This window comes from Centruroides vittatus, unplaced genomic scaffold (genome assembly GCF_030686945.1).
Source record: "Centruroides vittatus isolate TY-2023 unplaced genomic scaffold, ASM3068694v2 scaffold_861, whole genome shotgun sequence".
Taxonomy (NCBI): Eukaryota; Metazoa; Arthropoda; class Arachnida; order Scorpiones; family Buthidae; genus Centruroides; species Centruroides vittatus.
In genome coordinates this window covers 4922706-4945872 of record NW_027122718.1, presented here as the reverse complement: position 1 = coordinate 4945872, position 23167 = coordinate 4922706, and the positions used below count along the sequence as shown (strand labels likewise).

General features: G+C 30.5%; 2 protein-coding genes across 3 annotated transcripts in view; one reads left to right on the top strand and one right to left on the bottom strand.

Moving 5' to 3' along the window:
• The first annotated feature begins 18241 nt into the window (after positions 1 to 18241).
• On the top strand, positions 18242 to 19836 carry LOC136989985 (U-scoloptoxin(01)-Er1a-like). 2 transcript variants are annotated; one of them, XM_067288293.1, is made up of 4 exons: positions 18242 to 18301; positions 19087 to 19142; positions 19219 to 19253; positions 19432 to 19836. In XM_067288293.1, the coding sequence occupies exons 2-4, from the start codon at positions 19103 to 19105 to the stop codon at positions 19711 to 19713; spliced, it is 357 nt and encodes a 118-aa protein (XP_067144394.1). In that variant the 5' UTR covers positions 18242 to 18301; positions 19087 to 19102; the 3' UTR covers positions 19714 to 19836. The 2 variants fall into 2 exon arrangements, with proteins under 2 accessions (XP_067144394.1, XP_067144393.1); XM_067288292.1 differs by lacking the exon at positions 18242 to 18301 and having other exon boundaries at positions 18872 to 19142.
• A 541-nt stretch (positions 19837 to 20377) lies between these two features.
• Positions 20378 to 23167, bottom strand: part of HSPBAP1 (HSPB1 associated protein 1) — a 41191-nt gene continuing 38401 nt past the window's right edge. Inside the window, exon 7 of the mRNA XM_067288415.1 lies at positions 20378 to 20784. Within this exon, the coding sequence (XP_067144516.1) occupies positions 20548 to 20784 (237 nt within the window). The 3' untranslated portion in view covers positions 20378 to 20547. The remainder of the gene's footprint in view (positions 20785 to 23167) is intronic.

The window sequence follows — 23167 nt, the reverse complement described above, 5'->3', positions numbered from 1 at the left end:
ATTTAGGACATAGACTACCGTCACACTTAGAATAATGATTAATTTATAATTAGCCGAATGTACGTCACAGATGTCTTCACGTAATTAAATATCTTAGTTATTTTCTATACGAATTTCATCGATTTTATATATATATAAAAACGTACTTTGTAACTTATTTTTGATAACTTAAACCGCTCCGAATTTCCATAAAGTTATTTTATTTGATAAATTTCAACCTTTGGCCTTTCTAGTTACTCGATAGATGAACTGTCTTCGGGCAAAGAATGAATCCAATTAGGATATAAAAAGAAAAACGTTCCAATTTTTGAAATGTCTCTCTCTTATATATTTCTTACCATTAGAAAAAAAAAAAAAAAAAAACAGAAAAACAGAAATGTGACTCCACTATTGACCTTAATTTTTCAAGTAAATAAATTTTACAACATTTTCTAATCTAATTTTATTATTTGATAGAATTCTTTAAGATGCACTGCACAAATTATTAAAAGTAAGTATGGAGTTTAGATACATCCAAGCTTACTTTAATATATTCATTCAGTGCAATGAACTCTGTCTTCGTGCAATCAAATTTACAAAATGGAAATAAATCTTTTAATATATATATATATATATATATATATATATTTTTTTCCATCCATCTTCAATCAATCTCATTGTATTTTTACTTCTAAATATAATAAAATTACTATAGATTAATATATATATATATATATTTGTAATTCCCTACAGCGTATTTATCAGAAGTTTATAACCTATTAAAATATGAAAAATAAATCGTTCTTTTAAGGATATTTATAATTTATATGCTGTATAAAGAAAATATTGAATTGAAGGCTCTTCTTTCTTAGGAGCAAATAAAATATAAAACAAAAAATTCTTATTAGTTACAAGACTCGAGATAACAAAACTGCATATACAGTAGACCCCCTATAACACGGTAGATAAGTTCCGTGTTGTACGAGTCACTTAAAATACACGAGCCAATCACAGCCCGGCACACTGGCTGTGATTGGCTCGTGTATTTGAGTGACTCGTACAACACGGATTCATATAACACGGAACTTATCTACCGTGTTATAGGGGGGTCTACTGTACTGTACATAGCAGAGTCCATTCACCCTCTTCTCCATTATACTTCCTGATAAATTGTATATTTTGGAAACAAACGTCCATATATTTTTAAAGAAAAGGGAAAGTACATTTTGCATTTTAATCAATTATATCGATTTTTTAAGTACACTCATTAAAATTAATACGAATGCAACAGTATCAAGACGTTTGTTATTATTTTTTCTTCCCTTTATGCTTTTAAAAATCTGAAATTTTCTTCTTAATTTGTAGCCATATTCTTTTGGAATCGATGAAGTAAGAATTTCATTCGATACCAACTTAATTAATTTTGAGAAAGATCGTTGAAGATGCGCGATTGTTATTATATAAAGAGATCTATACTTGTAATTCAATTACCTTGAAAGTAAAAGCTCTATGATTTCTATCCTAATGAGACGTGCCGATAGAATTTCGTTATTTTATTTTCTAAAAATATATGTTAAAAAAAAACACACAGATCCTTTTAATACTTTTATTTGCAGTATTTTTCTAACGTTTAACGTCCCACACAACCGACGAAACCTTTACAGATTGCCTCATTTGCAGATGCTTCGTGGCCGTCTCTTTCGATTGCTTCGTATTTTTTAATTGGCCGTAAAAAAAAAAAAGAAAACAAACGTTAAATATGATTGGTCGAACACGACACACATTACACAATGTTTTTCTCTTTCAAATATTTATAAACGGTAAGGGGATAAAGGGGGTAGAATTACACAAAAGGCTGACGTTGGCTCCGAATTTTCTTACAACGGAGAATTTCCTAGAAAGCAACAGATTAAACTCATATATATTGAATTTTGGAAATGGTCCAAAATCAATAACGTCCAATGTTAAACAAAAGAAATGATATCGTGAATTTTACTTAGTGGAACGAGATTTAGCCATTAAGTTTTAGTGACTTTTCACTTATTAAAATCCACATCTATCAATTACCCCAAACAGATAAAATTCTGTGGTCTTTATCCAAGGAAGAACGGGCGTGATCCGTGTATTTTTTTTTTTAGGTTAATTAGGATATTTTGTAGGTAAAAAAGAAAATACATTAAAAATCGTACATGAATATATAATTTACATATCTGCGCATTTATTTTTAATGCACCAATTTCTGATCATTTTGCCTGTGCATTTCTAAAAATAGATCTAATCCTTAGACAAACCTAATCGATGTATCGAACCGAGCTAAAAAGAATCGACTGTTGAATCGTACATATCTTTATATATTTTCAGACGTAAGATATATGTGTAAATCGGGTATAAAAGTGAAAATATAGATGGGTTAAAATGCGCAGTGAGTTTCTAACTGCGGTGTACGTATCCGCAACGATATTTCTAACGATTCCCGGCATGGTTTCTATAGCAACATAAGATAAGCAATTTTATTCATTTATTAGGTAGGAGAATAATATAAAACGATAGGAAACGAAGGCTAAAACACGTATTTTAAGTGTTAAACGTAAAAAAGCGAGGAGATTTTGCGAGGGTAGGAAGGGTAAAAATGAAGCGATGAGCGATTGGTATTAAGGTGTAGGCTGGTAGTTTATTTAATTTTATTTTTTTAAATGGAGTTATTTAACCTGTTGAACGTGAGGAAGACGTACAGTACAGTGGGTTCTTCTTGCTTTATCGCTACGTATCAATCGATTCTGGCAGAGGTGGAGCCTCTTCACAGCTGCGCATAGTCAGTGTATACGATAACAGTAGTTGTTGGGAGACCCCATGATGGAGAGTGTTTCGCTTCGTTGCTGACTCTTTAACGTTTTGAACATGCAGGCTATATGGTCCCAACCAGTGGTTTGCAAGAAGGTGCACAGATGTGATTCGACGTCGGACATTCCACTCAGCAAGATAGGAAAGATCGTCTTTGGTATCAGCATCGGATTCACGCTACTGGGTGGCACTCTATCCATATTGGGTTTAACAGGATATTTCGTTATCGGCCGAACTAAATATTACCTAGCATTCGGAGGTATCGTGGGTCTGGTGGCCATTTTTTCTGGACTTATCGGTATAAGAGCAGCCACACGTAAAAGTAAAGCTAGGAGATACACCATGTTTTACATCTTTCTATCTTGGCTCTCTTGGGCTAACGCGGTAACTATGATAGTTCTAGGAGCCGTAATTTTACAAAATCGTCCAGACTATCTATTAACAACTATATTGGCTTCGAGTGAAATTGCCATTTCGGTGGTGATATCGGTCATCGCCGCTGTGGGTTTTCTGATTGTGGTCAGATATCGTTTACAGTTGATGTACCCCGAGCAGAGAAGTGACGAAATCGAAGAGCGAGATGTACCAGGTAGGTGCAATGTATCCCTTCTGCCTTCGACTTCTACGTCACCGGATACACCGCTCGACTATGTGGATACCGAACAGCCACGTATCTAAATAAACAAAATAAAAACGTCCGGGTTTTTTTATGATTGTGCCTGTTTTTCGGATGCTTTATCCATTCCAGTTATGTTATTGTTTGTTTGCACGATGTTGTTGTGTACACGATATGCTTAAAGCATGATATTAAAAGCCACGAAAAAATTCTATCCTGTTTATTGAGTTTGGATTTATGCCCGCATAAAATTACATTTCGCAAAATTGAAAACGGATTGCTTGGCGGGGATGTACATAACCGCATGATTTAATTTTAAAAATCACTACACACATTGGCATGAATTGTATGTTTTAACCTACATATATCGAAACCGTATCCCTTCCCCCTTTATCTCTTCGTTTTATTACAATATTAAAATTTATTGACGTAAACACCTGCTACGTTTATAACGTATTAGCAGGATTCATTATTCTGCTATCGTCGTAAATCCAAAAATTACGTGTTTATTTTTTTTATTTTTCCTCTATTTTTATATGCAAATGTAATTAATATCTTAAACACGGCCTTACAACCTGGTTTTCGTGTTAAATTAGCTCGTATTAAATTAACAAAATAATTATAACTTATTTAGACGACCAGACAAACGGAACGTAAACGATAATAAAGAAAACAAGCGTGTATTACCACCCATTTTAGAAGCCAAAAACCATAATAATAATAATTTTACTATTGATTACAGTGGCACCCATTACGAAAACCAGGTTAGGAAATGGGATTTATCTATGCAATTTTATGTATTGTTTACTGTATTTTCTTTATTATTATTATTTTATTTTTTTTATACTGTTATCCTTTGTTACCCCTCGACAAATTACAGTATTATGTCTAATTATAGTTTATCCCGAAGACGAAATAAAAAATTAACGATTGCCAGAAAGACAAGACGGTTACAAAAAAGGGGTCGATATTGATCGTAAAATACAAGAAAATGATGAAGACATTTAAAAAAACTTTGAAGATTTATTCATTATATATATATATATATTTTTTTAGCTTCCAAATAATAATTATAATAATAATAATAATAATAAATAATAATAATAATAACTATAATTATAATTAAATTTCCATCTAATCATATGTCCATAACATGTATTTTCCTCTAAATAATTTTTTTGAATGGAGATGTTGGATCCTATATTTCATGTTTTTTAGTTATTGAATATTTGTAATAATGTTGGATAAGATTGTATTCGGAGTGTAATTTATATAATTATCCATTGTATGAACGAGATTTAAGCTAACAAATTTATACATTTTTTTTATAATTAAAAAAAAAAAAAAGAAAAACAGAAACAAATTTCCCCAATTTAGAATTATTCTAAAGGAAGAAACTTCTGGTAAATTGTTGTTTATAAATTTTTCTAAAATTATATATTATAAAAAAAAAAGTTGAAAAATCGATGAAAATTTTACAATTTTAATTATTCACAATTTCTATATATTCAATAAAATTATTATTAAAAATCAATCAAAATCTGATCTGAATTATTCGAAAGGAAATTTTTTATTTATTTATTTATAATATTTAAATTATTCTCTTCATAACAGTACAAACAGGGAGTGGTAGAGGACAGACAAACAGGGAGTAGGTAGAGGACAGACAAACAGGGAGTAGGTAGAGGACAGACAAACAGGGAGTAGGTAGAGGACAGACAAACAGAGAGTAGGTAGAGGACAGACAAACAGAGAGTAGGTAGAGGACAGACAAACAGAGAGTAGGTAGAGGACAGACAAACAGGGAGTAGGTAGAGGACAGACAAACAGGGAGTAGGTAGAGGACAGACAAACAGGGAGTAGGTAGAGGACAGACAAACAGGGAGTAGGTAGAGGACAGACAAACAGGGAGTAGGTAGAGGACAGACAAACAGGGAGTAGGTAGAGGACAGACAAACAGGGAGTAGGTAGAGGACAGACAAACAGGGAGTAGGTAGAGGACAGACAAACAGGGAGTAGGTAGAGGACAGACAAACAGGGAGTAGGTAGAGGACAGACAAACAGGGAGTAGGTAGAGGACAGACAAACAGAGAGTAGGTAGAGGACAGACAAACAGAGAGTAGGTAGAGGAGAGACAAACAAACAAGCATCGAATTAATAAATAAATGTAATAATTACTTAAATGTTATTATGTTTATAAAAGTATTAAAAACGTATATATGAGGTTAAAAATAGATTTTTAAGATGATATATTTTGATGAAAGTGGAATTAAACAGAGGAGAAGCGACGAGTGAAGTAAATATAATAATACATTCCAGAAAGATGGTAGTTTATTTTCTCATCCGGTATTTTTCTACTTTAACCTCTTAACTCGGACGATCACCAGACATTTGTATAAATGTTTCCACGTATTTTCCTGTAAATTAATTGGTTTCGACACTTTCTATTTAATTGGTACACAAGCAAATTAAGGGAAGCCATTGCAGTTTAACTCTTAAATAAAATACCAAAATTAACGAATATAATAAAAATTATTTTCGAAGTGTTTGCATAATAAAGTAATATATATATATACATATATATTCTGTGTTATTCCGAGGGGATTTGAATGTTAAACTGACCTGATTTTTCCTAGCAGACACACCCTCTAAATTGATTAATAATGGCGTAATAGAAAAACACAACACGTAATAAAATAGAAAAATTTGAACAAAATAATAATATTTAAACGTCTCGTTACTTTAGGACCGGTACATAAAATATTTCTATTATAAATTTGTGAAGAAATTCATTTGAAATTATCTGAAAGGAGATGTTCTTACATTTCGGGGCGTGTTTAATTAATGTAAATCGAATAAATTTAATTTACGAACTCGACGTATAATCCTTTAAAAATCTCTCGTTTTCTTTCTCCTCCCAGTCATTTAATGTCGATAATTATAACAACGGTATTTTATTTTTTTTAAAAAAGTTATAAATTTTTTACCTTAATACCATACGAAATCATTGATAAATTCTACACAGAGGGGTGAACAGTTTTTGAGGGTTTTCCTGAGTAAAGCCGAGTACCTCAGGTTGTAAAAAATTTTATAAGGTATAATGTATACCTTCTGCATCCCCTTATAAAGCTGGATGAGCTGGATCTGCTGCATCCCCCTGTATCACTATTGATTTCTTGATATTATTATAGCTCCATTGTGGGTCTGATAATACTGGGCTCGCTAAACAGAAGGCCCTCCTGTGATCCTTCTGTTAAGCATTAAAAGAAAAAAAGATAACAGCATTATTAATTATTCTAATAATGCTATTAATGATAAGCTATCGTTAAAGCAAAGCTCAGAAGTTAATGCAAATATTTTTTATGCTTGCATCTAATAAACGTCAGTAACACGAGAAATAAATAATTTAGAATGTTTTTAAATCTTAGGAAAGTCTAGAATGAATAGTTTTCATCGAGAAAAGTAACTTGCCTATGTCATATATGCTTCATAATTATCTTAAGTTACTGATATACATAAGCTTAGTTATTGTTCACTGAAGTATAGACCGTACTTAAGCTGTGTACATGATATTAATAATATATTTGACGAATGTCATGTCTTGTCATAGATGTAGCAATGATTAAACATACCATAAGCATTTTTTTCTCATTGATTTCTTCTTAAACATAGAATACTCGTATGTACAAAATCAATTCTGAATATTAAATTATCCAAATTATTCATTTTGAATAGCATTTATTTCCATTCGAGAGGCTAAATTTGCTTAGAAATTATACTAAAATACATTGATTTCTTATATAATTAACCGGTAATATAAAAAAATAAATAATAGACTAGAAGGGAAATAAGAAAGTAATATCCGAATTCATCGAAAAGTTAGGAAGATAACACAGAGCTATTACGTGTGTTGATGCCATCCGATAGGATTCATTCCATTCCACAATTGATGATGTTGTTCTTTATAAAGTAAGACGTCTTATTATAGGGACAATGTCCTCTGGAAATCATTGATCTAATGTTGCCCCTCGTGCCAATTTTTCACTTATTACTTGCATTTGGGTTCCATCACTCATAAACCCATCTACAGACAATATTTCATTTTAATATGTACCCAATGACAGTTTTTCTTCTTCTCCCTGCAATTCTAGATAATTCAATTTCTTATCAATAGATGTCGTTAAGATTTAATGACGGACAATACAAAGTAACACCTAATTATTGTTATAGGTCTATAGACACACAGAAAATATTCAATTGTGGTGTATAAGAGTTACTTGATTTATTTTAATTATAAATTTTAGTTAATTTTTTCTTTAAATTATTCTTTAATTAAAATTACATTTTAGTATTAAATATAAAGAACCAAAATGGATGATTATCTACACGTAAATTTCAGGATTTTCTGTTGTTTTTTTCTTTTTTTTATAACACGATCATTACGTCATTAAGTGGCAGGTAAAATAGCGTAGAGGAGACACACCTGAACGAAACTTATGATTTGTCTTAGCCTTGGCCTGTTTTAGCTTCTCGAAACAATCACCGGATCGTGATGAGTTGTGTGACGTCGAAAAACGCGCTCCTCCTTTTCGGCGTTTTTATCCGAATCGAAAAGAAAATAAACACCGACTTCTCTTTGTTTTTTCGAATCAAAAGTGACCCACTTAAACTCGATAAGCTCCCTCACTCGGGATTGTTTTGTATCCGGAAATTCGCCACAAAACACACAACGACTTCGCCTATTTCCGGATCGATTCCGCCCCCCTTCTACACGAATTTACTCGTACGAGATAAAAATAAATAAATTACACTGTTTTTAAGTGCTCGTTTATCGAGAAAGGACAAATCCGAGCAATTTGTGATGGCGGCCATTAAATAAAAAAATCCGAGATTGCTCGTATCTCTATTATACTATAATAAAATGCTAGGTTATAACCCGACATTTTTATTTACTTTTGACACGCTATAAATCCGACATATTTTGGTATATAAATAGAAAGATTACGTCTGATGTGTGGCAGATGTTTAACTTGACCAATCTGATGAAAGAACTTGTTTAACGACATGTCAAAATCAACTCGTTAGGCAGCTTATGAATCCCATGATTTGCAAAATATTCCTCCTACGTTTATTTTGGGGGGGGGAGCTTTTCGTCGTCTTTAACGAGATACGTATTAATAAAATATACCTTTATATGCAAATATTACTGACAAGAAACGTTACTAGTTGGCTAAATCGCGATTGCAGTGGTTGCTCATTACTAGCTTGGATAATGATGGCCCGTGTTGCAGCCAGATTTACGCTCTTTGCTTCCTGCAAAAAACCTCTGTAATCACTCGGCCTCCTTAAATACCTCTTGCAGAAGGGTCATTTAATGAATGAGGAGAGAGGTTTGTCGAGACTGCCCACATATTTCACAAAGAATGACGTTAATGAGATAGTAGCCGAGAGAATCCATCAGGAAGTGAAGATTCAATGGGGTCCGTTTCTGTCTCCAAGTCCACGAACTTCGTTGTAAATACCAATTACGATAGGAGGGGGGGTTCCTTTTTTTTCTCGCCTTACAAATGTTTTATTAATAAACGAAAAACTGAACACGTTGAATTTGGGTCAAATCCAGGTCGTCTACGCCCTTCACATTACAATTATACATACAAAACGGCAATACGTCGGCGGGGTCAGAGGTTAAGGGTTCACGATGCTATTTACGGAATAAAGGTCCCCGAGAATGTTACCAATTGTATAACAATTCTGTAGATGACGTCATTCTTGTCACGAACGTTGGGGCCACTAAATATCTCTTTGGAGAAAGAAAGAAAGAAGAAAAAAAAAAAAAAAATTGAATTTTCCTGGAAAAACAAAATTATAAAAAGATTTCCTTTTAAAATTACTCTTTAACCTTGAGATCATTGAAAGTTATTTATCATTATGTTTTTTTACTTCTTGTTTTCGAGATTACAACAGGTCAACACTAAAATGCATTATACGATCAGATGTGTTCTGTTAATTCAAAAAGCCAAAAAATAAAATAATAATAATAGAAAGAATTACAATAGTCTTATTAAAAATTCAACGAAAATTTCTTTTATTTCTAGAGAAAAATCAAGCAAAATTGATTTTCACTACATTAAGTTCTCCAGTCTTTTATTCAATTTCTTAGAAAATAATAAATTCTAAATAAAATAAACTACACGTAAATTACTTCAGATTGTTTAAAAATTACTTATTCCAGACAATAATGTTAAGAACGTAATTTTTGGAATAACTTTAAAGTAAATCATTTCCCCGGAGGAAGGCAAATTAATAAGACGAATGCCCGTTAAGAAACGAATTAAAAGGTGTGCATAAAAGTTCTGTGCTTACTAACAGATAATTTTCCTGGATAATAACCAATTTACTCTCATTATCTTAAAAGGGGACAGCCATCTGGTCAATTGTTATTCTTTTAAGAAGAAAAATCCTAACTCGTTTTCTAGTAATTTCTTATCAAATAGTAATCACTTCCTTACTTTGTCTATTTTCTATTCTAAAACGAATTTAAGGTATTTTATTCTTTATGATTTTCTATCTTCAGACGGTTAAAACCTTGTTGCAACGCATTTACTTCCATGTTATTTGCATACAAATCTGAATTCTCTGTTAAGGATTCGTAAAATAAGACTGCATACAAAATCGTGGATGTCTGCAGATAATTTTCTGGGGGGAGGGAGCAAATTGGAGACATTGGTGATTTTTTCGTGAATAAATTATAGAATATACAAGTGTTTGCATCAATACAAAAAGGGGTCCACGATCGAGGGTGTAAGGTTACGTATTTGCATACACCTTTCAACTCTTTCGAGGCTTATTGATTACTGAAGAGTACTGTATTCGATAGCCACGTGTTTTTTTAAAAATGAAATGTCATTTACCTCGAAATGACCAGATATTAAAGATTCTTGCACTGGGATAAAGAAAACAACTCTCGGAAGATTAAGTCAGAAGTTCCTAGCGAAAGTAGAAAATTGCTATAAGCATATACAGTGTATAAGTTATAGTAAGCTTTAAGAGATCTCGTAGGAAATATAGCTAAAATAAACCCATACATAAGCTTTAAAAGATTTTTATGTCAATGTTTGTTAAGCTTACCTCTCATAAAATACGTTTAAAAACCGTGTTTTTGAATTTAAAATAGATTTTTTCTTCTTCTTCTTCCTCTCCCATCCCATTTCAGATTTCTTCGGGTTAGCCTATTTATATTTATTGTAGAAATGGCATATAAAAGGGAAACCCAAGTTGAATTTTTATAAAAGTGACTTTCTGTTTCACATTCGAAGAGAGATTAAAGTTTCCAGTTGAAAACTTTTCGTGTCGTATGACCTATAAAGTTAAATAGTGTTAAAATATAAAATGTATATTTTGAACAGGAGGAAGATAATTAATCATAATAATTAATTACTTTTTAAATAAGATGATTTAAAAGTCAAGTTTTTTGTCCCCCTTTAACACGTTACTATCCTTCACCTATATGTTAAACGCTGACGAAGATTAAGTTTGACCCCTTGTGTTTATATATTAAAAGTGTTAAGTAGTAAATAATGGGAAATTATTTTTATATATTTGATAGTTTATTTTGTATACTAAAGCTTGCCTGTATATTAAACTGTATACTACAGCTTGTTTGCATACTAAAGAATATTCGCATAATTACAGTGTCAAAAACGTTCACGACTTATCAGAAAATCTATACAATAACGTTTAAATGTGAAAATGGAATGCGGATGAAAAAGTCATCCATCCAAGCCAAAACTTTCTATGTAACTTCCTCGCTGGACAACTAGATCTAGGTCGCAGGAATAACACGACAGGTTAAAGGTCATCGTCATAAATAACTCAGCTCGGCCCTCCTAAGTGAGAAGAAAAAAAAACCCCCTAAAAAATGAAAAGGAAAGAGAAGACGAAGAGGGGTGAAGCACCGCCCTGTCGCAGTAGGTTCCTGTGCTCCAAAATCATAAGTGAATGACAGTCACACCTTTCCGTATCATCAGTTTATACCCTTGTAACCTTTATAGGTCTTTATCGTAAGAGCATCAAAGACGTACAAACATTTTGACACAGGACTTTTCTTCCCGTTAAGGAATTACATCAGAATCTTGTTGATTTATGTCAGATTTTTGAGATTACTTATCATTCTAAACACGAAAATTCGAAATGGTGAAACGTCGAGATAAATCCAACTGATAAGTGGACAGATCCCTATGGAGAATAGTCTTAATAATATGTTTATACGAAATAAAACTGTTTCTTTTTTTAAATAAACAGGTAAATAATACAGTCTTTGTATATAACCAATTATTTCGGATACGATAAAACAAGAAAATTACTTGAAATGATTGAAATTTCGAATCGATCTCCTTTAAGACATTTCACCTTCAACTTAATACGGATCAATTCAATTGGTGTAAAATTAAAATCTCTACAAAGACGTTCCGAATTCGATCGAAGAATGGTTTAAATATTATAAATCACAATTAATTAATTAAAATATTTAAATATAAATTAATAACTTGAATGGATAATGAATGTTAAGTGAAGAGCTCCAGGCAGAGAAACAAATGCGTTACGTTCGAGAAATTTGCAAATAACGTGTGTAGTTAAATAAAAATCCTGTGTTACATAATAATAAAATAATAATGTTACAGTAAATAACCGTAAAAATTAATTTTTTAATGTTTTAAGATATAAAATCAAGCCTACAAACAACACACACCATTGCCGCAAGCTTACAAATGAGAAATGTTATCGTAAAAGTAATGAATATTAATAATCTATTTTATAATACATATATAAACCTAAACTATAAATATTTCAATGGCTGACGTAAAAAATATCAATTTTTATACGAAATTATTCAAAGAAATTTAATAAAAATGAACCGAAATAAGCGTGTTATGAGATCACACACACATAGAATATAATACGAGATGTAACGCGTAATAATGCCATTTCCGTAATTTTCTCGTGTACGTTAAGCAATAGAGAATATTATGAAAACACCACGTTTAATTCTAAGCACGTAGATAAGACAAAACGTTTTCCGGAAAATATTTAGGTGAAATATTTAACGTCGTGTATCTGTAAGGTGGAGATGCACGCGCCTAAACAGAGCCCCTTTCGGGTCCAAGGTGGCCAACAAGAACAAAGTTGAAATGACCCATATTATGATCCGGTCTAAATCGAGATCCGGTCAACAGCTCTCACTTTCTTCCTCGTCTTTTGTCACCTCAATATATTATTTCTGTATTCCGAAACCGTAATTTCGTAAAACTGGAAAATTATTCCCTGTATCAGTCGACACCCGTTGATGGGGGTCGGATTTAGGGGGTTGAGCGAATGCGGCTGACCCTCTTCTGAGGATTTCCCCCGGTAAAACCTCGAATTTTGTATGGCACATTCTGCATCCTCCCTCTGAAGATTGCTGGATACGCCATTGCTCTTTAAACACCGCTGATAAAAATTAAACACGTAAACAAGTCTTTTTTTTTTCTTTTTTTAAAGCTATTTCAACCCTAATTATTTTTCGGTGGCATCGATTATTCCACGTAAACATTCCATAATAATTAATTCAAGGCATATCCACTAACAGGATGTTATATAAATGAGTTTATACACACTACTCAATAAAACGTACTATAATTATCTGAAGTTAAAAAAAACCAACTGACTTATTGACCTATGAACCCCGTGACCTCGTGTTAGTGGCGGCATTGACATGATTTTTGTCTTCTCGATCCTGATTGGACGATCACCTCAAAAATAACACAATTAATTTATGATTTTCAGTTCATTTATGAATATAATTAAAAATCTGAAGGTCGATTCACTCTTAAGAAAATAAAGAAAGGATGTTCATTACAGCTTCTAGAATTGGGTCTGTAATCTGTAATGTATTGTTACCTATTTGTAGATGAAACGGGCATTGCAAAAAACCATTAACGATATCAATCTCGATAAGGTTCTTTACGTGAAACCTCCATTAATTGCTTTACTGAGCGGGCGATAAGAGAAACCAAACAGTTTAATTAATTTGTTTACCAATAAACCTCAAACGGGTACTTGACACCCCAGAGCGCATTCCTAGTATAATTAGACTGAGATCAATAAGTGTTTCCAGATTCCAGTGCAACTTTTTCTTCTGGAATGCTTGATGAGGTCAAGACAGCAAGGTCATCAACGACAGCAGGATTATTATTCCGTGTATGGAATTGAGGACATAGGTTGATCTTTGACATTAAACTTTCCTATATTGGAGCCTATGGGCTAGTCAGTTTTGATAGAAGGGGAGAGAGATTCCGCATTAATGTCTTTCGGATGACGATAAAAATAATATTGATCCTACGATCAAACGTTACGTGGGTGGTTCTGGCGATTTTAAAAATCTGCATAATAATTTAATGTAAACACGATCACGCTTCTTCCAAAAAATTCGTGCCATATTTACGCTATTTGTAATTACATGTAATGGTCGAATTACGCTATTTTTAGAAATTTCATTCGCTTAATTCACTTAATTATAAATTTATATTTTCTTAATTACCAAACTTTTCAAATTATCCAATGACAAAATTTGTTTATAAAGCAAGAAAAAAAAAAGAAAATGGCGGCTGTCACAGCCGCCATTTTTTTTTCTAAATACAAAATATAAATATAAATTATGACATATTAAGATATATAAAACAGGTATTTAGGTATTTTAAAAGCGTACGGTAGTCCGAGCACACCAGGAAAAACAGAAAAACACCGAGAGTACAACACAGTCGACACTGTAAAAGGAGAATTTTACACAGTAGAGGGGGGGATTCTTCTCATTAATTTTGAAATAATTTCGGGTGTCTATCGACGTATTCGGCTATTAAATTTTTACTCACTGGTGGGAATTTTCTGACTGGTTTTGGCTTCACTCTTTTTGATATGTCAGGTCGTGACGTACGTGATAAACGTGACGGTTCTACACGCAGGTTCGACGACTCGACAGTAAATAAAACCGCTCCATTTTTTACCCCCCTCTTTCGAAAACTTGTTACTTTTAGGCTATTATTACTATTATTACTAGTAGGAAATTAATTTTTTTTTTACTTGATTTAAAATTCATAATTATTATTTTCTTATTAATATTATATATATATATATATATATATATATATATACTGTTGATAAATGACAGGGTGTCGAGAAGAAACCTGTTATAAACACTAAGTGTCATTAAAACATGCAATTTCTGTCATGTGTCCTCGCGAATAAATTCCTTCTTCGTCTTATTATCTAGCCGCTTTCAATTTGTAAATGGCATTTGTATAGCATTTAAATGGCAAAAATATAAAAAAAAATTGATAAAATTTTAATCACTGTCACTTCTAATTTAAAATATATTCTAGTATTATAGGATGGAAGCATAAAATAATTAACTAGAACGTGTTTTCAATGATTAACTTATCGAAAATACGGTGAAATACTTGATTACAGTACATTTACTCGGCTTCAAATAAAGGAAAATTTAAGTGTTTCGTATGCCTAGAAGTGTTTCATAAATTGAGTCAATTTGCTCGATTTTTTTCTATATTAAACAGTAGTTTTTGAGACAAAAAAATGAGGTTTAAATATAAACAATTATCTAAAATAATATGTATTAATTCGTCCACTCTGTCGAGTGTTTCATTGATTATTTAATAAATAAATAATCAGTATAAGCGGCTGTGGATAAACCGTATCCACAGTCGCTCGTGTCTATAACCTAATTATTACATATAAATTTTAATTTTCTTTCATAATAATAATAATAATAAAATAAATATGCCCCATTAAATTGTGCAAGATACATAAACAATTTTATTAAAATAAATTCCTTGGTAAAAAAAAAAGGGAATAAAGTATCATGTGTTTTGTTAATTTGAACGAAAATCCTACTTAAATATAATTGTATATTTCGTCTTTATTTTGATAAAATAAAGGACAAACAAACAGACGTTCTTCATTCCTTAATGTAGTTAAAATAGGACATAAAAGGTCAGAGTTGATGATATTAAAAATAATCCTTGGCCAAAAAAAAGAAAAAAACAAAACATTTGAAAGTTGTAAACATTCATTTTATTAAGTAAAATGGCAAAATTCTCAGAAATTATGAAGAAAAATAAAGGAAAAACTGCCAAGTTACAATACTTAAAAGTATATTTGGCTTAGAATATTTTCAAATAAATTGTTTTAATGATAATTACGGTAGGAGATTATTAATTACAATTAACATTTACAGGATTATTATTGAAGATTATTCAACGATCCCTCTTATATATATACTAATATTAGTCTGTTCCTCTACGGTGATGATCAAAAATCCATGAAAAATATTCTAAAATACGTACGAAAAGAATAATTGAGCACGGTGAATTTCCAGAATTTAAGATTGTAAGGGCCCTATATAATGTTTTTTTTTTCGCTTACATCTTTAATATAATAACTTAATTTACAGTAGGGCCCCCAATCCTTATATTCTTCTGGGAGGCCCTGTTCATACAACACCGCAATGTATCTTCAAGAAAACCAATTTAGAGCAGCCAGCCAGTAAAATATTGAATCATTTCAATAAAGAATAAATATTAAATTTAATATATATAAAGTTATGATATAAATTTCGAAGTTAAAAGTCTCTTTCGAAAATCAAAATTCAATCAGCGAGCCAAAAATGTCAATAATCTATCTCCAGTCTACTGCCTAACAATATTCACCAAAGGCATTATAATGCTCCATAAATTCTGTAGACTGAAATCACACTAAAAATATTCCATAAATAGTAGAGAAATTCGAGGAAATATTCTGTTAAATATAAAAGATATATGGATTCGTTAGTGAAGTGAAATCTCTTTAAATTGATGGCAAGAGTCCAAGATTTCAAAAGGAATAATTTTGATATTTACATAAATATTTAAAAAAAAAAACACAAGATTATTTATTGTAATATTTAAATTAGTAATAATTCCTAAAGTCATCGCTACCCCCCTCTTAAAGGTGGTAGAAGATTCGAGGGAGCACTGGAAGGTGGTGTGTGTGTGTTGGAACACGAAGAGGACACCAAAATTCATTTTAAAACAAAGAAAATATAAACGAAATATAGACACTAAAAGGGGGGATGGTAGCCGAAAAGTTTAGGGGAAGTGTGGTTTAGACCGGGCCTGGCCAACCCAAATTGTTTCGCGGGCCACTTCGATCACGCGTAAAATTACGGCGGGCCACAATTTAGGCAAACACGCTTTTAAAAAAGTGAAACAAATACAAAATGAATAAGATTTTATTGTTATACCAAGAATTCGTACTCACACTTGCGCATTATAACAATGACACGTGCAAATTTTCATTTATTTAATTGTTTTGGTATACACATAACGGGAAACAAAAGCTTTAACAGATAATATATAATATTGCTTAGTGGGCCACACAATTTAACGTAACGGGTCGCGGGTTGGCCAGGCCTGGTTTAGACGAACAGAAGAAACACGCGTGGTTATACGATTGCGAACAACACGTAATCAGAAACAAGTAAACAAATTTAAAATTTCACTTATCTAAATGAAAATCTGTTTAACCAGAGGAAAATAAGTTGTTTATTCGATAATTTTAGTTGATTAAATTTAATTATTTAAAAGGAACAACATTCTTCTCAAAAATTATTGATTTGTATAAGTGGAGTGAGAGAGAGAGAGAGAGAGCATTGCTTTAGAATAATTTATAAGAAAAAAAATAAATAAATAATAAAATATGTTGCAATTATTCAATTAATTAAAAATACTTTAGCTTCAATATTAAATTATAAAATAAAGTTGAGAGAGATAAATGCAAATCATCGAGAGAGTTAAATTTGAAGAAAAGGACCTTCAATAATTCATTCGAAAAGAATATCACTTTAATTGCTTTTATAAATAGACAAAAGGGAGACAGATCATCATCTAGTATACCTTGAATCTGCTAGGAATTTTGTGTTTTCAGCGTGACGTGAGAGATGCTCTTGTCACGAAAGACAGAAAGAAGGTCAGAAACGACCGAAAACTAAAAAAAAAAAAAACAATGCTTGTAATTATTTCTCCTTAAGATTGACTTCCCTTTTCCCCCCCTAAAAATGGATGAATTTACAATTGGATAGATGAAATTCACTAACCGATAAAACTATTAAACGATAGATAAAAGCCAACCGTGGAAAAGAATAAAGAAAAATTCAGGAAGTTATCCTCTGGTTAAGCAGGATATTCTTTTAGTAAAAGTGCCAATTAAACATGCAAATTTCACTAGTCCAAATACAAAACAGGTTACTACTTTCGTGAATACTCCGAGCTAAATTCGATATAAAAATCCTATTCAAAAATTAATTAATTAATTAATTAATTAGCAAAAGTGGCATCTTCAAAAGCGATTCTAAAACAAACTCTCTACCCCATTATAAAGAGCGTGATATCGTCGAAAACGTTGATAAATTAAGAATTCGCCCGAAAAAAAAAATGGAGCCATCTTAGAAAAATACTAGATAAAGACTTAATTATGACCTCAACCTTCAATTGGTGTTGGCATTTAACTATTTCGTTAAAAAAAAAAAAAAATCCTGAAGAATGCATCGAAGAGCGTGGTGTGTGTGTGTGTGTTTCTTTTCTTTTTTGTCAGTGGTTCTTTAACAGATGAGCTGGTCTGTTTTGGCCTCGGGCGAATCCTGACAAAAGTGGGAAGTGGGGGAGGATGGGGAACGATGAGTATATAATGTTGAAACACAGGGAAGTTCCGGTGTTGTAGCTCGGGCATATTGGTGAATCTGATCTTAACAAAGCCGCTGAAGGTATCTTTACGTGACAGGTAAGAAGACTCTTCTTATACTAATTCCGAATTAAATCTATTTTAATTACATTTATTAATATTATTACTTTTATCGGTTTAGATCAAAGACCTTTGCGTGTCTTTTAATAACACTTATCAATATTCTGTTAAACGAGCTTCCGGTTGAAAATTTTATTAATAACTTATTTAATTGTGACGTTATAAAATAAAAGTGTGTGTCACTAAAATCATTTGTGACGTAGACTTAATTAATGCGTCACTATTTCCGTCAATTTATTCAAATTGTTATTAATAAAATCGACTTTTATTAAATTAAAAAAAATTTTAATTGGAAATTATTTTTATAAAAATAGATTTTATTAAATTGTGTAATATTTTAATTATTTTTTTTATGTTTAAATTTGCTTTATATTTAGATTTACAACTATTTTTTTTTAAATATACTTATGTAAAAAAATAATTAAAGAAGTAATTATTTAAAATTAAAAGCTATATATATATATATATATATATTTATATTTTTTAAATCAGACCTAAACAGAAAGTAAAATTATATAAAAATTCAAAAAAGTACGAGACAAACGACGGTTAATTCAATTGTTGACAATTGAAAACGACATTGTGTTTCGTCACAGAGAAAGACCGTTATTCGATTTTTCAAATTTTTGAATTTCGAACGGGCCAATCGAATTAGAAACGAACACCTTTCGATAATGTTTGACCCATATTGGAATTACCGGTTACAAATTAGGTTAGGTATGCGAGCATAGGTCGACGTCACTAACCGTTTATTTTCCTTACAGAAAAATTATTTGAAAAATGTGGAGAAACTTGGCGATCAGTTGTATATGTTGCGCAGGTAATTTCAACGATAAAATTAATTAAAACAACCAATAAAAATAAAAATAAAATAACTAAATAAATTACTATTTCAGTTTTAACTCTGGTCTGGGGGAAAGCCTTATTGAGAGTGAGTATTTTTTTAAAGTTAAAACAGTAAATAAACAATACAAAATTGAACGTAAACAATTATCATCAGAATTTATTCGATGGTAACTTCTCGGCAAATACAATCATTATTAATTATCCATTGTTAAAACAATTGTTTATATAATACAAAATAAAAAAATTTGTGTTTTCGTTTTCAGTCTAAACGATGGGAAGAATTTCCTGACGTGGAATTCACGTTTGATTGCAGCAATCGTCCCATTGGATTTTACGCAGATTTGGAATTCGAATGCAAAATATTCCACATGTGTGACGCATACGGCCGCAGAGTACCGCATATATGCCCCAATGACACTATGTTTAATCAACAATACAGAGTCTGCGATTGGAATCACAAAGTGAATTGTAAAGATGCACCAAATTTTTACCATCTAAACGACCTTATTTACGAAGCACCCCCGCCTAAAGATGACAGACCATAGTGTGTGATCGTGACACCTAATTTTGTCCGTCCTGAGTGGGCGCCATTACAAATTTCTGTACAAAATATGTGAGAATGTAAAAGACTGTATGACGTACCGAAAAAAAAATTTATTATATAAATATTTCATGTTTTTTTTTTTGAATAAGTAATAATTTGTCGGTAATTTAATCGTGTTAATTCGTACATCATAAGCGGCTGCGTATAATTAAAAACGGTTAAATATAAAAGATAAATTAGTTAAAAATTAGTTTTGTCCGCAATTTTAATGGGAATGATAACGACAAATAAATCGTATTTTAATAAATAACTTTCGGGGGAGTAAAATATTGATTAAGTGACATGGCGCCATCTGTTAACAAAACTAAATACTAAATTCTTATATATTATTCCTTTAATTGGAAGAAAGTAATTATTTCACATTTTCATATATAATTTATTATATTTAAAATGGAAAAAAAAAATACATATATATAAAAATTTTGGGAAAATTGGAAAAGTAAGAATGATTTGAATAAAAAATAATATTTTAACTAAAAATATAAAAATTAGAAGGAAAAAAATAACTTCCATATTATTATTATTATTTTTTTTTTCTTGTATGGCAATTACATTTTCCTATTACAAATTCAATTTAACTTCTTTTTTTTTCCACTTTCAACATAAAAATATTTTATTATCTGAATTTAAATATGTTTGAGAAGAAAATTTTCTTTGACTTTTTTTACTGCCATGTTTATTACATCTGGATGAGTTAAACAAGTCACCAATTCCCTTAAGAATTCATTTTCCTGGATTTGGTCTTTTGTATCGTCCGGTGCTTGCGACGAAAAGTCTATTTCTTGCGAATTAAGCAGTTCTCGGGGGCCATTTCTTCGATTAGTTTTAAATAATCTTGGAAAGAAACTGAATTAATATATTTTATGCTATTTTTTAATTGTTTGCTTCCATCTTTAACGCTCGGCTCTTCTTTCATTTCCTTTCCTTGTAATTTATTTTCTCTTTCTTTTAAATTAAATTTCTGTATTAAATTATTGACATACCCGACGGTTTCTTCTGTGGGAACTAAACTCTGTTAAAAGCAATGAAATTCTTTTATTTCAATAGTTTACTTATTAAATTAAATATAAATTGTTTTATTCATAAAACATAATTATGAAAAAAATAGAATCTAATCATAAAAACATTAAAATTTCTTTACAATTTGCTATTTTACATTTTAAATTCTTCCTGGTTTTAATGTAATTTAATTTCGTCGTTCGGCCAAACCTCGTTTTCCCACAGCTACCTAACAATAAATTTATAATGGAATTTCATTTTAATGATTTTTTGATAATTAGAAATGCCTCTTGAATTATTAAATAGAAAATCATTACTCCTATCATCAAAAATAGCCATTTTATAAGTATAACTATAATATCGAAGATGAAGTGATAATACAATAGAGTAACAGAGTGTTGTTTAAAAATTATCCGTAGGAGAACGATAGGGATTTTTCTTTTCTGCGGCAATTCAATTAAATGAATCTTCTTCTCTTCTCCCGCAACTTATTATGTAAAATTAAAAGCACGCAGTATTTTTCCATTACAAAAAACTAAAGAAATGCAAATAATTTAAATGTTAGAGATGTAATAAATATTATATTTGCAATTTTTGAAACAGCTTCTTCAATTAAAATTATAAAATTAAATCTATTTTTAATCAGATATACGGTATTAAAATATTTTAATCATTTAAATATGGTATAATCTGGTTACGCGCGATAAATTTGGTATACGTAATGAATAAAAATGTTAATATCTCGAAATGTGTGTCAGAGTTTTTTGAAAAACTAAAAAAGAAAAAAAGTTATAAATTTAAATTCATGTTTTTCACACAAATTAAATTTCAAAAAGAGATTAAAAATTAGTGAAAAAGTTAAATATTCCAAAATTTTTTATATTTCAGTTGATAAATATGATGAATTTCTTATTTAGGAAAATGTATTTTTGTTTTAATCTAAAGTTTTTATTCTTTGGAGAAAAATAATATAAAACTAATTTTATAATAAAAGCTATGAAGCTGTTTATTATAAAATTATATTTATGTTTCTAAAACTAAATTGTTTTTATAAATAACAATTCGAACCAGTAAATATCACACACTGTTATTATTTAAATAATATATATTAGAGCAAAAACTATATACATTTATATTAAAATATATTATTAAATTATATAAATAAAGAATTCAAAAAGGTAAAATATGTATAAATGTATAATGCAAAATTTTCTAAATTTTTTGTTTAAATAAATTTAATTTTATAAAAATAGTAGCTAAGAAACGTTAAGCTTTGAAAAATAATAATAAACAGAAAAAAATGGTTTTCTAAATTATACTATTAATAATATGAAAACAGAGCAATAAAATTATTTAAACTTAATATGTAAACAAATTTTAATTAGTGATTAAAAAAAATATACTAAGTTTTGTTTAGAATTAAAAGGTCATTTAAAATGTAAGAAATAATATTTGACGTGCACAGCAATAGACAAGTGTACTTACTATATAATAATCTAAACAAATACTGTTATCAAAATGTTTGCTTAAGTTAATATATTCTATTTAAATTGTAATTGATTCAATTCAGAAGTGTATGCAACAATATATGTCACAGGTAATTATGATTTCATTTTTAAGGAAATAACAATTATAAAGTTTTCATATATGTTCTTATAAAATAAACCATACTAACTGGTTTGATACTTTTATAATATAAAAAACCTTTATTAATTCTTTTTCTACCAGTTTGTTACATTTACACACAAACTAGTTTAGATTTGTGATTCAATGTCACTTATATGCGACAGTTAATACTTAAATAATTTTCAAACAACATATCATTTAAATTAAGCTGAATATATTTCATTATAAACTACTGATAAATAGTTAAAACTCCTTTTCTTGAGAGTGTAGTTTAACAGTGTTTCATCGCTGATCCCTTTCACCGATCCATTCACTGTAGGTGCCCTTAGCAACGAGCGTTTGATAGTGAATTGTGCTCATCAAGGAACCTAATTCTCCACCCTGTCATCCAGACATTTGTGATCTCAAGACTTCGATCAAGCCGATCAAGGTATTTAGCATCGTGCGTAAAAATGTAAGCTCTCTCTCTCGGCTAGGGACTCATTAAAATAGTACCTAATAGTATAAAGCTTAATCAATTACATTATGCTATATGAGCCTTTTCCAGTATGTTATGCTATATAAGTCTTATCCAATATATGACGCTATATAAAAGCTATAACGGAACTCTGTTATCCTGTGTGTGTGTGTGTGTGTAAATAGTTTACATAAATAAACGGGTATTATTCTTTTATAATTAAGTTGTGGTGTGCACTTCTTCCAGTCATCTCTCAGGCTATCTCCATCCCAGGCCCAAATGCGACTGCTCACATGTAAAATGAAATTAGCTG